Source organism: Prionailurus bengalensis, chromosome X, assembly GCF_016509475.1.
Source record: "Prionailurus bengalensis isolate Pbe53 chromosome X, Fcat_Pben_1.1_paternal_pri, whole genome shotgun sequence".
In the NCBI taxonomy this organism is placed as follows: domain Eukaryota; kingdom Metazoa; phylum Chordata; class Mammalia; order Carnivora; family Felidae; genus Prionailurus; species Prionailurus bengalensis.
Genome location: NC_057361.1, coordinates 41022076 through 41036778, shown reverse-complemented (window position 1 = coordinate 41036778; position 14703 = coordinate 41022076). Strand labels below are relative to the sequence as shown.

Here is a 14703-nt window from a genome sequence, read left to right as displayed (position 1 = left end):
TGCAGAACCTAGCAGGTGGGGGGGGGGGGTCAGAGACAGTCGTATCATAGCTAACACTTGCGATGCTGGCAATAACTTGCCCGGGTCACAGAGCTTTCGGTGGATGAGCTGGGACTTGAACCCGGGCAGTCTTGCCACACAGTCCACAGCCTTAACCTTAAGAAGGTCGGCTGTGTTAGGGACTGCCGCCGCGTCGTGAAATGGGGGGTGATGAGAATTTCGATCTCCTGGCACGAGTCTCTAGGGAAAATAATTCATTGTGGGAATACAAACCTAAAGAAGAAAATGGACAGATTTTTGGCACTAACTCTGAGACCTAAGACGGTACCATCTTTGTTCTGTGTAAGAATAAACGCAAGAGAGGAGGCTTGTGCCCCGCACACACTTGAGGACCTTTGCATTCGGTGACCTCCGAGGTGACGTTCTGCTCCTGTTGGGGCACTCCGTGGGTACCCTGGATGCTCAGAGCCTGAGGAAATCCTGTTTGGTTTTCCTGCTCATTTATAAGTCCCCTCTTCCTCCTGCCACCCTCCCCCACCCCACACAGATACGACTGAATACTTTTCCACTGAGAGTAGAGAGGTGACTGGGGACATTTTGCAGTTCTGGTAACCCTTTTCTAAATCGGGCCATCAAAACTGCCCTACCCAGAGCTGAGAGTGTAGGCAGCTTTCCATGAGGCACACGAGCCGTACGTGTACAAATATAATCACTGTTGTGTTGTGGAAATACTGATGTAACATATAGATAGCACCCAGAACATAGCACACACTGAGGGGCCCGGAAATGAGTGTGTGTGTGACCGGGTGTACGAGAGATCTAGTTCCCCCACCTCCTCGCCAGCATTTGGTGTTAACCACCATTTGTCATCGTAGTTGTTCTAACAGGTGGGTGGGGATACCTCCCCGTGGCCTTCATGTGCACTCCTCTAATGACCGATGGTGTTGAACATCTCTTCATGTGCCCATTTGCCATTCATCTGTCTTCCTCGGTGAAACGCCTGTTCACACTTTTCATCTATTTTCTAATCAGATTGTTTGGGTTTTTTTTTTTTATTGAGTTCTGAGTGTTCTTTATTTATTATAGATACTAGTCTTTTCTCAGAGATGTGGTTTGCAAATATTTTCTCCCAGTCTGTAGCTTGTCTTCTAGTAGAGTCATCAAAGAACAGAAGTTTTAGTTTTGAGGGAGTGCAGTTTATCTTTTTTTTCCCTTTTACACATCGTGCCTTTGGTGTTATATGTAAGGACTCTCCGTCAAGCCCTAGGCCGTGAAGATTTCCTTCTGTGTTATCTTCTTTTTTTAAATGTTTATTTTTGAGAGAGAGCAAGTGCATGAACGGGGGAGGGGCAGAGAGAGAGGGAGACACAGAATCCAAAGCAGGCTCCAGGCTCTGAGCTGTCAGCACAGAGCCTGACACGGGGCTCGAACTCACGGACGGCGAGATCGTGACCTGAGCCGAAGTCAGACGCTCAACCGACTGAGCCACCCAGGCGCCCCTCTTCTATGTTATCTTCTAAAAGTTTTCTTAGTTCTATGCTTGACATTTGAGTCTGTGGTCCATTTGGGGTTAATTTTTATATAAGCTGCGAGGCTCAGGTTTAGGTTTTATTATCTTTTTTATTTGCCTATTGGCCATCCGGTTGTTCTGGCACAATGTGTTAAAAAGACAAGTCTTACCCTGTTGGATTACTTTTGCTCCTTTGCCAAAAGTCAGTTGGCTCGATGCACGTGGGTTTGTCTGTATTCTGCCCCACTGATGAATGTGGTCACCCCTCCACACTGTCCTGATAACTATAGTTATGTAATAAGCTGTAGCATCAGGTAGAGGGAGCCCTCCCACATTATTCTTTTTCAAAACTCTCGTAGCTGTTCTCGTTGCTTTCCATATATATTTTAGAAGAAGCCTGTCCATCTCTAAAAAATAAGAAAAAAACCTGGCTGGAATTTTCACAGGGATTGCGTTAAGCCTATAGTAAGTTTGGGGAGAACTGCCATCTCGTTTTCTGTCTTCCAATTCATGAACGCGGCACGTTTCTTCATTTATGCATGGTTTGTGAGATTTGTATCTAAGTACTTCTTCTCTTCTGAGCAATTATAAATGTTACTCTGTCTTCAATTTCAGGCTCCATGTGTTCATTGCTAGGATATAGAAATACAGTGGGTTTTTGTATGTTGATCTCGTATCCTGTGACCTTGCTGGACTCGTTTGTTAGCTCTGGGAGGCTTTTGTTTGGTTTTGTTTATAAATTCTTTGGGATTTCCTACATAGACCATCACATCATTTGCAAACAGAGACAGTTTTATTTCTTCCTTTGCAATCAGTGTACGTTTTATTTCCCTTTCTTGACTTACTGTTCTGGCTAGGACTTTCAATATGATGTCGAGTAACAATGACATGAGCTGACATCCTGATCTTGTTTCCAGTCGTAAGGGGAAAATATTCAGTCTTTGACCAATAAGTATAATATTAGCTGTAGGGTTTTTGTAGATGTTCCTCATCAAGTTGAGGGAGTTTCTATCTATTGTTAGATTTTTGAGGTTTTGTTGGTTTTTTTTTTTTTTAATCATGAGCGGATGCTGAAGTTTCTCAAATGCTTTTCCTGTATCTACTGATAAAATCATATGATTTTTCTTGTTTAGCCTGTTAATATGGTGGCTTACATCAATTAATTAAAATACTTCCCTAAGACAAACCCCACTTGGTCGTGGTGTATGAGTTTTTAATACACTGCTGAATTCTATTAGCTGTTATTCTGTTAAGGATTTTTGTGGTCTGTGTTCATGAGGGATATTGGTCTGTAGTTTTCTCTTGTTTTGTACTACCTTTGTCTGTTTTTGGTATCAGAGTAATCTGGCCTCACAAAATGAGCTGGGGCATGTTCCCTGCTCTTCTGTTTTCTGAAAGAGATTGTGTAGAATTGGTGTTAGTTCTTTTTGGAAGTTTAATGGAATTCTCGTATAAAATCGTCCGGTCCTGGAGACTTCTTTTTCAGGAGCTTTTAAATTGTGAAGGCAATTTCTTTAATACTTATAGGGCTATTTGGGGCGCCTGGGTGGCTCAGTCGGTTAAGCGTCTGACTTCGGCTTAGGTCATGATCTCGCGGTCCGTGAGTTCGAGCCCCGCGTCGGGCTCTGTGCTGAGAGCTCAGAGCCTGGAGCCTGCTTCAGATTCTGTGTCTCCCTCTCTCTGTGACCCTCCCCCGTTCATGCTCTGTCTCTCTCTGTCTCAAAAATAAATAAACATTAAAAAAAAATACTTATAGGGCTATTAAGATGATCTGTTTCCTACTGGGTGAATTATGGTAGTTTGTGAAACTGTTGATGTCTGTGAGCTCTACGGTGATACCCCTTGTTTCGCTGCTGATATTGGTAATTTGTATCTTTCTCTTTTTTTTCTTTCAGTCTTGCCAGAGGTTTGTCAACTTTGTGGATCTTTTCAAAGAGCTAGCTTTTCATTGCCTTGATTTTCTATATCATTTTCCAGTTTCTGCCCCTATCTTTATTCTTTCCTTCTTTCTGACCAACTCCACCCAGACAGCGTCATGAAGCAAATTGGTGAAAAATACACATGGCATTAGTTCATTGCATTTTCCTGATGTGTATAAATAGTGATTACGTAAGTGTGGGAACTGACATATGTAGAGATTACACGGAAAGACATTCCCTCACAAAGAAACTAATGAGATTGATTGGTTTTTCTGGCCTGTGGCTTGTGATGTTGTTACCTGATGGCCATGAATCATTTATGTGAACCAGGTTCTTATTCTAAATTGATTCAGAAACCCCGTGAAGTTCAGTGTGGGGTTTTGACCTCTGTGACCTCGGTAAACTTTAATACCTACTTGTTCCTTACTTCTCTAGGCTGCTGACAGAGGCCCTGATGAGGTGTTAAGTGGCTGCTCAACATCAAAAGCCCAGGGTGGGTCTCAGAGTTCCACCATAAATAATTAGGAGTTAGTTGTGATTTATTTGTTTTTAAATTTTTTTAATGCTTATTTATTTTTGAGAGAGAGCGAGAGAGAGTGGAGCAGAGCGGGGGAGGGGCAGAAAGAGAGAGGGGGAGACAAAGACTCCGAAGCAGGCTCCGGGATCTGAGCTGTCAGCACAGAGCCCAACACGGGGCTCGAACCCACGAACCGCCAGATCATGAGCTGAGCTGAAGTCGGATGCTCAACCGACTGAGCCACCCAAGAAATCCAGCTTACCTTTCTAAATTGGTAGGTCGTGATTGATATTTTAAAACATAATAGCAAAAATGCTCCAATGGTTTTCCGTTAATGCACAGACTGCATATTTTTCGTAGTCTCTTGAGCAGGTGTTGTTATTCACAAAGGACATAATTTTAGCAATTAAAAAAAAGTGACCCACAGGATTGCTTCAGCAGAGGAGTCTCGTATGTGCCCAGAGCACATTTTGGCGGCATGGTGGCTGTTCTCTTTGGAGCCCCCGCTTCAAGTGACACAGTCCAACGAGCAGTTGCCCTTCACAGCCCAGTGTGCAGGAACGCAAACACTCAAGGACAAGTAAGGGTAATCCTGTGAGACAGAGAATTTACGATAAAGCTCTTTGCGAGATAACTTGAAGAATAAAGGCAGAGAAAAGCCCTGAGCTCTTTATGTAATAGCATTTGTAACTGGATTATTTTAAGAGAGTTTAAGGACGCCAGCATGTAATCAAAGGGCAGATTCTGTGAGGTGAGGGAATTGGGCTCCTGGGTCTAAGAGCCTCGGTGTCGCAGCGTTGATCCCACCATTTTTCTTTTCTTTTCTTTTCTTTTCTTTTCTTTTCTTTTCTTTTCTTTTCTTTTTCTTTTTCTTTTTCTTTTTCTTTTTCTTTTTCTTTTTCTTTTTCTTTTTCTTTTTTTTCTCTTTTTAGACTATTTTATAGCATGTAGTAAATTAGCATTTACGTTCATTTTCAGCTTTGTCTTCTGGCTTTTTGTTTTTCAATATATGAAATTTATTGTCAAATTGGTTTCCATACAACACCCAGTGCTCATCCCAAAAGGTGCCCTCCTCAATACCCATCACCCACCCGCCCCTCCCTCCCACCCCCCATCAACCCTCAGTTTGTTCTCAGTTTTTAACAGGCTCTTATGCTTTGGCTCTCTCCCACTCTAACCTCTTTTTTTTTCCTTCCCCTCCCCCATGGGTTTCTGTTAAGTTTCTCAGGATCCACATAAGAGTGAAACCATATGGTATCTGTCTTTCTCTGTATGGCTTATTTCACTTAGCATCACACTCTCCAGTTCCATCCACGTGGCTACAAAGGGCCATATTTCATTCTTTCCCATTGCCACGTAGTACTCCATTGTGTATATAAACCACAATTTCTTTATCCATTCATCAGTTGATGGACATTTAGGCTCTTTCCACAATTTGGCTATTGTTGAGAGTGCTGCTATAAACAGTGGGGTACAAGTGCCCCTATGCATCAGTGCTCCTGTATCCCTTGGGTAAATTCCTAGCAGTGCTATTGCTGGGTCATAGGGTAGGTCTATTTTTAATTTTGGGAGGAACCTCCACACTGTTTTCCAGAGTGGCTGCACCAATTTGCGTTCCCACCAACAGTGCAAGAGGGTTCCCGTTTCTCCACATCCTCGCCGGCATCCATAGTCTTCTGATTTGTTCCATGTGCACTCGAGAAGAAAGTATATTCTGTTGCTTTGGGATGCAGAGTTCTAAATATATCTGTCAAGTCCATCTGATCCAGTGTATCATTCAGGGCCCTTGTTTCTTTATTGATCCTGTGTCTAGATGATCTACCCATTGTTGTTACTGGAGTGTTAAAGTCCCCTGCAATTACCACATTCTTATCAATAAGGTTGCTTATGTTTGTGAGTAGTTGTTTTATATATTTGGGGGCTCTGGTATTCAGCGCATAGACATTTATAATTGTTAGCTCTTCCTGATGGATAGACCCTGTAATTATTATATAATGCCCTTCTTCATCTCTTGTTACAGCCTTTAATTGAAAGTCTAGTTTGTCTGATATAAGTATGGCTACTCCAGCTTTCTTTTGGCTTCCAGTAGCATGATAAATAGTTCTCCATCCCCTCACTCTCAATCTGAAGGTGTCCTCAGGTCTAAAATGAGTCTCTTGTAGACAGCAAATAGATGGGTCTTGTTTTTTTATCCATTCTGATACCCTATGTCTTTTGGTTGGCGCATTTAGTCCATTTACATTCAGTGTTAGTATAGAAAGATATGGGTTTAGAGTCATTGTGATGTCCATAGGTTTCATGCTTGTAGCGATGTCTCTGGTACTTTGTCTCACAGGATCCCCCTTAGGATCTCTTGTAGGGCTGGTTTAGTGGTGACGAATTCCTTCAGTTTTTGTTTGTTTGGGAAGACCTTTATCTCTCCTATTCTAAATGACAGACTTGCTGGATAAAGGATTCTCGGCTGCATATTTTTCCTGTTCATCACATTGAAGATCTCCTGCCATTCCTTTCTGGCCTGCCAAGGTTCAGAAGAGAGATCGGTCACGAGCCTTATAGGTCTCCCTTTATATGTTAGAGCACGTTTATCCCTCGCTGCTTTCAGAATTTTCTCTTTATCCTTGTATTTTGGCAGTTTCACTATGATATGTTGTGCAGAAGATCAGTTCAAGTTACGTCTGAAGCGAGTTCTCTGTGCCTCTTGGATTTCAATGCCTTTTTCCTTCCCCAGATCAGGGAATTTCTCAGCTATGATTTCTTCAAGTACCCCTTCAGCACCTTTCCCTCTCTCTTCCTCCTCTGGAATACCAATTATGCATAGATTATTTCTCTTTAGTGCATCGCTTAGTTCTCTAATTTTCCCCTCATACTCCTGGATTTTTTTACCTCTCTTTTTCTCAGCTTCTTCTTTTTCCATAATTTTATCTTCTAGTTCACCTATTCTCTCCTCTGCCTCTTCAATCCGAGCCGTGGTTGTCTCCATTTTATTTTGCAGCTCATTGATGGCATTTTTTAGCTCCTCCTGGCTGTTCCTTAGTTCCTTGATGTCTGTAAGAATAGATTTTCTGCTGTCCTGTATACTGTTTTCAAGCCCAGTGATTAATTTTATGACTATTATTCATAAAATTAATAAAATTAACTAAATTCACTTTCTGTTATATTGTTTAAATCCTTTTTGATCAGTTCATTAGCTGTTGTTATTTCCTGGAGATTCTTTCGAGGGGAATTCTTCCATTTGGTCATTTTGGATAGTTCCTGGAGTGGTGCGGACCTGCAGGGCACTTCCCCTGTGCTGTCTTGAATAACTTGCATTGGTGGGCGGGGCCACAGTCAGACCTGATGTCTGCCCCCAGCCCACCACTGGGGCCACAGACTGGTGTGTGCCTTCTCTTCCCCTCTCCTAGGGGCGGGATTCACTGTGGGGTGGTGTGGCTCGTCTGGGCTACTTGCACCCTGCCAGGCTTGTGGTGCTGGGGATCTGGCGTATTAGCTGGCGAGGATCAGCAAGGTGCACAGGGGCGGAGGGGCAGGCTCAGCTCGCTTTTCCTTCGCAGATCCGCTTAGGGAGGGGCCCTGCGGCACCGGGAGGGAGTCAGACCCACCGGAGGGATGGATCCGCAGAAGCACAGCGTTGGGTGTTTGCGCGGTGCCAGCAAGTTCCCTGGAAGGAACAGGTTCCCTTTGGGATTTTGGCTGGGGGATGGGCGAGGGAGATGGTGCTGGTGAGCGCCTTTGTTTCCCGCCAAGCTGAGCTCTGTTGTCCGGGGCTCAACAACTCTCCCTCCCGTTGTCCTCCAGCTCACCCGTTCTCCGAGCAGAGCTGTTAACTTACAACCTTCCAGATGCTAAGTCCCACTTGCTGTCGGAACACACTCCGTCCGGCCCCTCCGCTTTTGCCAGCCAGACTCTGGGGCCCCTCCGCCCCGGCTCCCTCCCGCCAGCCCATGGAGCGCTCATGGCCTCGCTGCCCTTCCTACCCTCTTCCGTGGGCCTGTCATCTACACTTGGCTCCGGAGACTCCGTTCTGCTAGTCTTCTGGCGGTTTCCTGGGTTATTTAGGCAGGTGTAGGTGGAATCTAAGTGATCAGCAGGATGTGCGGTGAGCCCAGCGTCCTCCTACGCCGCCATCTCGATTCCACCATTTTTCTACCTTTGTGACCTTGGGCAACTTATTGAGGCTCGTCAACTCGCTCTCCCTCACCGGTTTCGATGGGGACACTAGCGTGAGGCCAAAATGTGACGACAAATAAATGTGATAAAGAATTTGCTCATTAAACGTACCGTCTGGCACAGGGTAAGCATTTGTTGTATTTTAGCTCTTCTATCACCGTTAGTACTGCTACGCTTGCTGTTGTTCTGGTCATTAGTGACTCTTACACTGGTGGAGTCTGGCTCGCTTTTCTGGAATTTGTTATGCTTTTTCTTTTTTTTTTTTTTTTTTAAATTTTTTTTTTTCAACGTTTATTTAGTTTTGGGACAGAGAGAGACAGAGCATGAACGGGGGAGGGGCAGAGAGAGAGGGAGACACAGAATTGGAAACAGGCTCCAGGCTCCGAGCCATCAGCCCAGAGCCCGACGCGGGGCTCGAACTCCTGGACCGGGAGATCGTGACCTGGCTGAAGTCGGACGCTTAACCGACTGCGCCACCCAGGCGCTCCTGTTATGCTTTTTCAATGCTCCCGTAAAATACAGAGTCTGGTTTAAGTCACGTTCTGAACGTGTGACTAGTTAAAAGTAGCACCTGAAGAAGCATCACATTCTCACTCATATATTTCAGGGGATGTTAGTAGCATGAGAGTTTGGGCATTGTCTTTGCCCTTCTGGTTTTCATTATTGCCCCCCCACACCCCCTACAAGGAGTCCTTCAAAAATGTCTTTTTCCCAAAGACCTCTTCCAGCGAAAATTTAATACCACAGATCTGCTATGTACCTGTTTATGTGCTATCACGCTTCAGAGGGCTAGAAACCACTGTAATATCTAAAGGGTTTTTTTTTTTTTGTCTCCTAAGAACCAATTTTCACACCCATGGGGGCAATAGCACCCCTAATTGGTATTGCACATGATTTAGCGCAGTGGTTCTCCACCAAGGGCAGGTTGCCTCCCAGGGGACATATGTCAATGTCTGGAGATATTTTTGGTTGCCTCAACGGGGCAGGGGGGATGCTACTGATATCTCGTAGGCAGAGGCCAGGGCCCAGAATGTCAACAGCGCCAAGACGGTGAAACCCTGCTCCTAGAAGACGATGGCAAAGTTCAAATGAACCCTGAATAACCCAGAAATTGTTAAGGAAGGTGCAGATGGGCCGTGCCAGCTCTAAGGCACAAGACAGAGAATAGCAGCAGTTGTGCTCCTGACCTTCAGGTCAAACCTGTGGACAACATGGTTTACTTTTTGCTGTTTCTGTCCAATATGTGTCAAAATACGTGTAAACACTTCAAGTGTGTGTTTAGTGACAACTTTGTCTCCCGGGTGTCCTACGGATGGATCTTGCTTTATGAAACAGATGAATTCCTGAAAAGTAGGAACTCATCACCTGTGCGTTGCACTTAGTCCTCTGATGTCCTTCCGTTATATCTTGAGAGGCTCGTCTTCCTTCCGAGTCGATCCTCATTTGAGCTAGCTCCTACCATTGTTGCTTTGAATCTAAGTTTGGTGGCCCCTCGGCCTCTCCGGGTTTAAGCCAATGGGGACAGCTGAAGAGAGGGTCCAGATTTATATTCAAGGTGAGCCAGGCTGTTCTCTGATGGGCGTGGTCCCGGTCCCGTGTCCGCAGCTCCTGGCTCCCCCGTGTCCCTGTCACACTCACACTCCCTTTTTCTGCTGCCCAGAGTTGGCGTCGAGGAGCCCTCCGAAGAGGACCAGAACGAACGCCGCTCACAGTACTTCAGGTGACACAAGGGCGTCCTCAGAAACCAATTAACCGGGCCTGGCTTCTCTCCTCCTCCTAACCTGAGATGTTTCTCTCCATGCTGTTTTGTCTCTTTCTTCCTCCCTGTGTGTGCCACCCCCCTGCCCCTTCCAGCAAAAGGGCAAGAGGTCGGGTCACGTCTAACCCTTTTTCCCGCCCTTTCTCTGGGTTGATTGATGTGTCGGTGTTCCTGAGATTCTGTCCCCTTGCCCTGCATATTGGACAACGTGTGTCAACACCAAGGCCGGAGATGGCAAGTGTCTCTCCCTTCTTTTACCACTGAGCTTAGCGTTGAGAGCAGTCCATTTTCAGAGCCACAAAGTCTTTTCCCACAAAGTCTTGTTTCTGGTCTAGTAGACAAGGCTTTTAACTCCTGAAGACAACTAGAATTGTTTTTTAATGGTTATTTATTTTTGAGACAGAGAGACAGACAGAGTGTGAATGGGGGAGGCGCAGAGAGAGAGAGAGAGTGGGGGAGACACAGAATCAGAAGCAGGCTCCGGGCTCCGAGCTGTCAGCACAGAGCCCAACCCCGGGGCTCGAACTCAGGAGATCATGACCTGAGCCGAAGTCTGACACTTAACTGACTGAGCCACCCAGGCGCCCCAAGAGAACTAGCATTTGTTATTTCCGTCGTGACTGGAGAATCAGTCTTAATCAAGCACCAACACTCTCTTAGATTTTTAAGTCTGTATTTGTGTACTTGTACCTTATGGTGAATCAGAAGATACAAAAAGAGTCGTTTTTTATTTTATTTTATTTTATTTATTTATTTTTCACTATATGAAATTTATTGTCAAATTGGTTTCCATACAACACCCAGTGCTCATCCCAAAAGGTCTTTATCTTCTGGTTTAAAAAAAGAGTTGTTTTTTAAACCAGAAGATAAAGACTCTTTTAATGCGGTTTGTTTCTCAGTGTTCATCCAAGTTTACGATTGGATTAGGCTTAAGAGTGGCAATGTTGAGCAAACAGAGCAAAGACTTGAATGTTTCCTTTTTCCTTCCTGATCTGATTATCAATGCTGGTAGATAAACCAGCGCAGAATAGGCTTGAACTCTGTTCTCGCCACTGTGAAAGTACGTCACTGAGGGCAGCAGAGAGAATAGCGATGCCTGTCATCAGGCATGTTCATCACGATATCACCAGGCTCCAGATATACTGTAATGATGTGCATATAATTAAAGGAAGCTGTTAAATTCCCTGGGTTCACATTTTTCTCTACTGTTTAAAATACACATGCATGCGCAAACACAGACACACACACACACACACACACACACACACACACACACGTTAACTTTTGGAGACCTGACTCTAGGTACCAGTTAAGTTGCAGAGGGAACCCTTTCTTTTGAAATATCCCACCTTCAGGAAGGAAGGTCCTTTGGGCAAAGTACAAGTTATTACCCTTGGGACGTTCGAGAATTCCGCCTATGATCTGGTGTTCAGGGTTTTGCATGAAGGTATGTGTCTCATGGTCCTCCAATTATTTAGGACCTCAGCCATTCAAATTTTTGAAAAGTTATCGATTAAAGTGGAACACTTCTAAAATTCCTGGCATTTCATGGCATTTTATACAGCAGCTGATCCCAAGGTACTTAGACCAAAAGGGAAATTATTCACCTTCTTTCTGTATTTATTCATTCCAGAATGAGCACACTCGTTTGCTTGCTTTGTTTTCTCTTTTGGTGTGAAACTGAGTGAAATTTCAACTGCTCAGCGGCCGGCCCCATGTGGCCCGTGGCTAGCACATTGGACAGCGCAGATCTAGACCACTACCATCGTTGCAGAAAGTTCTGCTGGACAGCGTGGATCTGGAATCATTCCCAGGTTCCCCCAAACAAAATGTTGAACATTACAGGTTTGAGATGAGGTTAAGGTGGCCCTACTTTTGTGAGTTTATCAAGTCCTTTCAACGTGTTGTGCGTTGTTGTTTTGCATTCCGGCCTGGCCACAGCGGGCCCAGGAGAAAGAGTTCCACTGACATTGCCAGGACTCGAGTGAGAATAGTCACCACCCAGTCTTTCTAAGCAGCTCTTGTTCCACAGAATTTGATTCTTGTGAAACAAGTTGTTTTCCTCTTAATAGAGATTCGTTAAAAGAATAGAGGGGGCTAAATTTCATGTGGCAGCTTTTATTGTATTTGGTTTTGTTTTCGTTATCGTAATACAGGGCATACGTGACGTTTTCTCTTACCCGTCGCCTTCCTATTTCATCTAGGCCAGCAAAGTCCATTTGTTTCATCTTTGCTGACATAGAAGCCACTTATGAAGGCTCATTACACCTGTTTCGAAATTCACAGTACAGAAAGGAGAGATTATGAGTGGCAGGTCTGGGCCGCCATGTCCTTGGCCATACTGCATTCCATGCCCTTCAGATCCCATAATCTGATTGCTCCTGCCCCACGGTATGGTTAGGCCTTTTGGTTAGGCCGAGGACTGCTGTGTCACCTGGCATTCTGGCAGGCCGTCTGAGAAATGCCGGGGTAACCGCTGCTCCGCCCCTCTGAGTCTGCATGGGGGAGCTCATCCAAGTGAACTAGCCTGCCATTAAGTGGCTTCGTGCTGCTGTAGAATCCAAAGAGCAAGGCCTCATACTGGATTCCTAGCCGTTGATCTTACAAATGCTGACAAACTCACCATACAGAGGACTTTTCTCTGCGAACTGTATGTTCATTCATTGAGAGTCTCCAAAACAGGTGAGGGCTCAAAATCAAGAGCGAGGAAGCCCATATGCGACCCCTCCTCTAGCACTCTGATGCATTAGACACATCGGGTACATGGAGGCCCTGGTGTGACGTTTTTAAGGGGCAGCCCTGAGGCCCCTGAACTGGACAGATTTCCGGTCAGAAAATCTCTGTGAGATTTGTTGCGCGGAGGTCCCCCGGATAACGTCCGGTGATGACGACAAGCCTCCAAGCCTCAGAACCTCCTGCCTAGAGGCAGCTCCTAGACACAGAGCAAAGTCCATCTAACTCCCTGCAAAGGTCCTCCCAAGCCCCAGGCCCGTAGGGAGGAACTCTTGTGTCAGGTACACTAGGTTTTAGCTAGAAGAGTAGGCACTCAGCAAATATTTGCCAGATGTGTGCATTCATCCTGTGGTTTTCAACTCCGCCTTCCGCGACATCTGGGAGGTCTGTCCCCTTTCCCTCCAGAGCGCCCCTTTCCAGGGCTCCACGCCTTGGGTGAGTGCCGGACAGACCTGGAATGAGACAGGGCAGAGGTTGGCTTTGTGAGGAGGTTGTCTTCTATTTCCCTTTTCCATTCGTCTCTTTTCTCAAGACGTGACGTGGCCTCACAGGTGGGAAAGAGGGAGGGAGAGGGAGAAAAGTAAGGTGTGCACACGGGGCTGCAGAGACCCTTGGTTGAGGCCACTTGGTACCTCCCTTTAAGCTCAAGTTATACCTGCCCCCCCCAAAAAAAAAACCCCAAAAAACAAAAAAAGCCGCATTCTCAGTTTACAGTTCTTTGCAGCACCCAAGGGAGCGAGGGAAGACAGAGAATGTTCCTGGCCTCTTTGTTTTCTCCCCCATTTCCCCGTGCTCTCCGTGTCATGGGCATCACAGCTTTCTGCCTCCGAGTGAGGAAGGTACAGGGCAACTCAACCCCAGTAGACGCATGGGATTTGCTGTGAGCAGATCTCGCCACTTGGCCTTTTCCGTCTGCCTTCAGTTGTTGATCTCGAATGTGCCGGTTCTCAGGTCGTCTCTGCTGCAGGAGGACGCGGGGGCCACAAGGACAAAACGTTAATGATGTGCACGCTCGGGTATTGAGGCGACGTGTACGGACGGCTGCAACTTTATTTGAATGCCTCTGAAAAATTAGCCGATAGACACATGGCTAGATATGCGATAAAGAAACTCCAGCAAAATATCAACGGTGGCGTCTAGGTGTTCACTATGAATTCCTCCAGCACTGCCCTGGACATGTGAAACATCCCGTAGCAGATGTTTGGGGAATTCAAAGGTCAGGGCAGAGGGGAGGAAGCAGCAGAAAGGAAAAGGTGGGGGGCAGCGGGATCCCCCCTCGGATAACTCGGACCATCTGGTGCCGTTCCCCAGAGGCCAGGGTGGGGTGTGAGCACACGGGACTTCTTGCCTCTTCTGCCCCCTGGGCTCTGGCATGGTACGTGACCTCTTTCTCACGACTTGCATGGCGGCCTTCCTCTTCTTTTAGCTAACTACTCCTTCCGCTTCCGGGAGATGGTCAGCCCTCTTGGCTACTTGCCGCCAGCATGGCCGCCACGGCCCAAGCTAACACTCTCCGTTTTTCTCCTTGTCTTTCTCCCTGGCGGCTTCTAGAGTCGGTGTTGACCCAGATCAAGACCCACCACCCAACAACGACAGCTTTCAAGTCTTACAAGGGGTAAGTCACAAGAGATGCTCCTTCCAGGGGAAGACATTGTTAAAAACAGCTAAAGTTGGGGCGCCTGGGTGTGGCTCAGTCGGTTGAGCGTCCGGCTCGGCTTGAGCTCGGGTCGTGATCTCGCGGTTCATGGGTTCTAGCCCTGCGTTGGGCTCTGTGCTGACAGCGCAGAGCCTGCTTGGGGTTCTCTCTCTCCCTGTCTCTGCGCCCCTCCCCTGCTCATGTTCTCTCTCCCTCTCTCTCTGCCCTTCCCCTGCTTACACATGCATGTTTGCTCTATCTCTCAAAGTAAGTAAACTTTTTTGTAAATAGCTACAATGTATTGAGCATTTACTACATGCCAGGCATCTTTACATGGATTCCCTCACTGTGAGCACGATAACAACCTCATTTTACAGATTAGAAGCTGGAGTTTCTACAGTTGGAGAATTAGAAAGTCATGAAGGCGGGACTTGACTGTGGAGTCAACGTTCTTAAACAACA

The 14703-nt window shown here is 46.1% G+C and overlaps 1 protein-coding gene across 2 annotated transcripts in view; it reads left to right on the top strand.

The window, feature by feature from the left end:
• The window catches only part of SLC9A7 (solute carrier family 9 member A7), a 134149-nt gene that overhangs the window by 93692 nt on the left and 25754 nt on the right, over nucleotides 1-14703 (top strand). The window contains exons 13-14 of one of the 2 annotated variants that reach the window (XM_043569595.1): nucleotides 9774-9833; nucleotides 14157-14220. In XM_043569595.1, coding sequence (XP_043425530.1) covers nucleotides 9774-9833; nucleotides 14157-14220 — 124 coding nt within the window. The remainder of the gene's footprint in view (nucleotides 1-9773; nucleotides 9834-14156; nucleotides 14221-14703) is intronic. The other variant, XM_043569596.1, reaches the window with a different exon arrangement.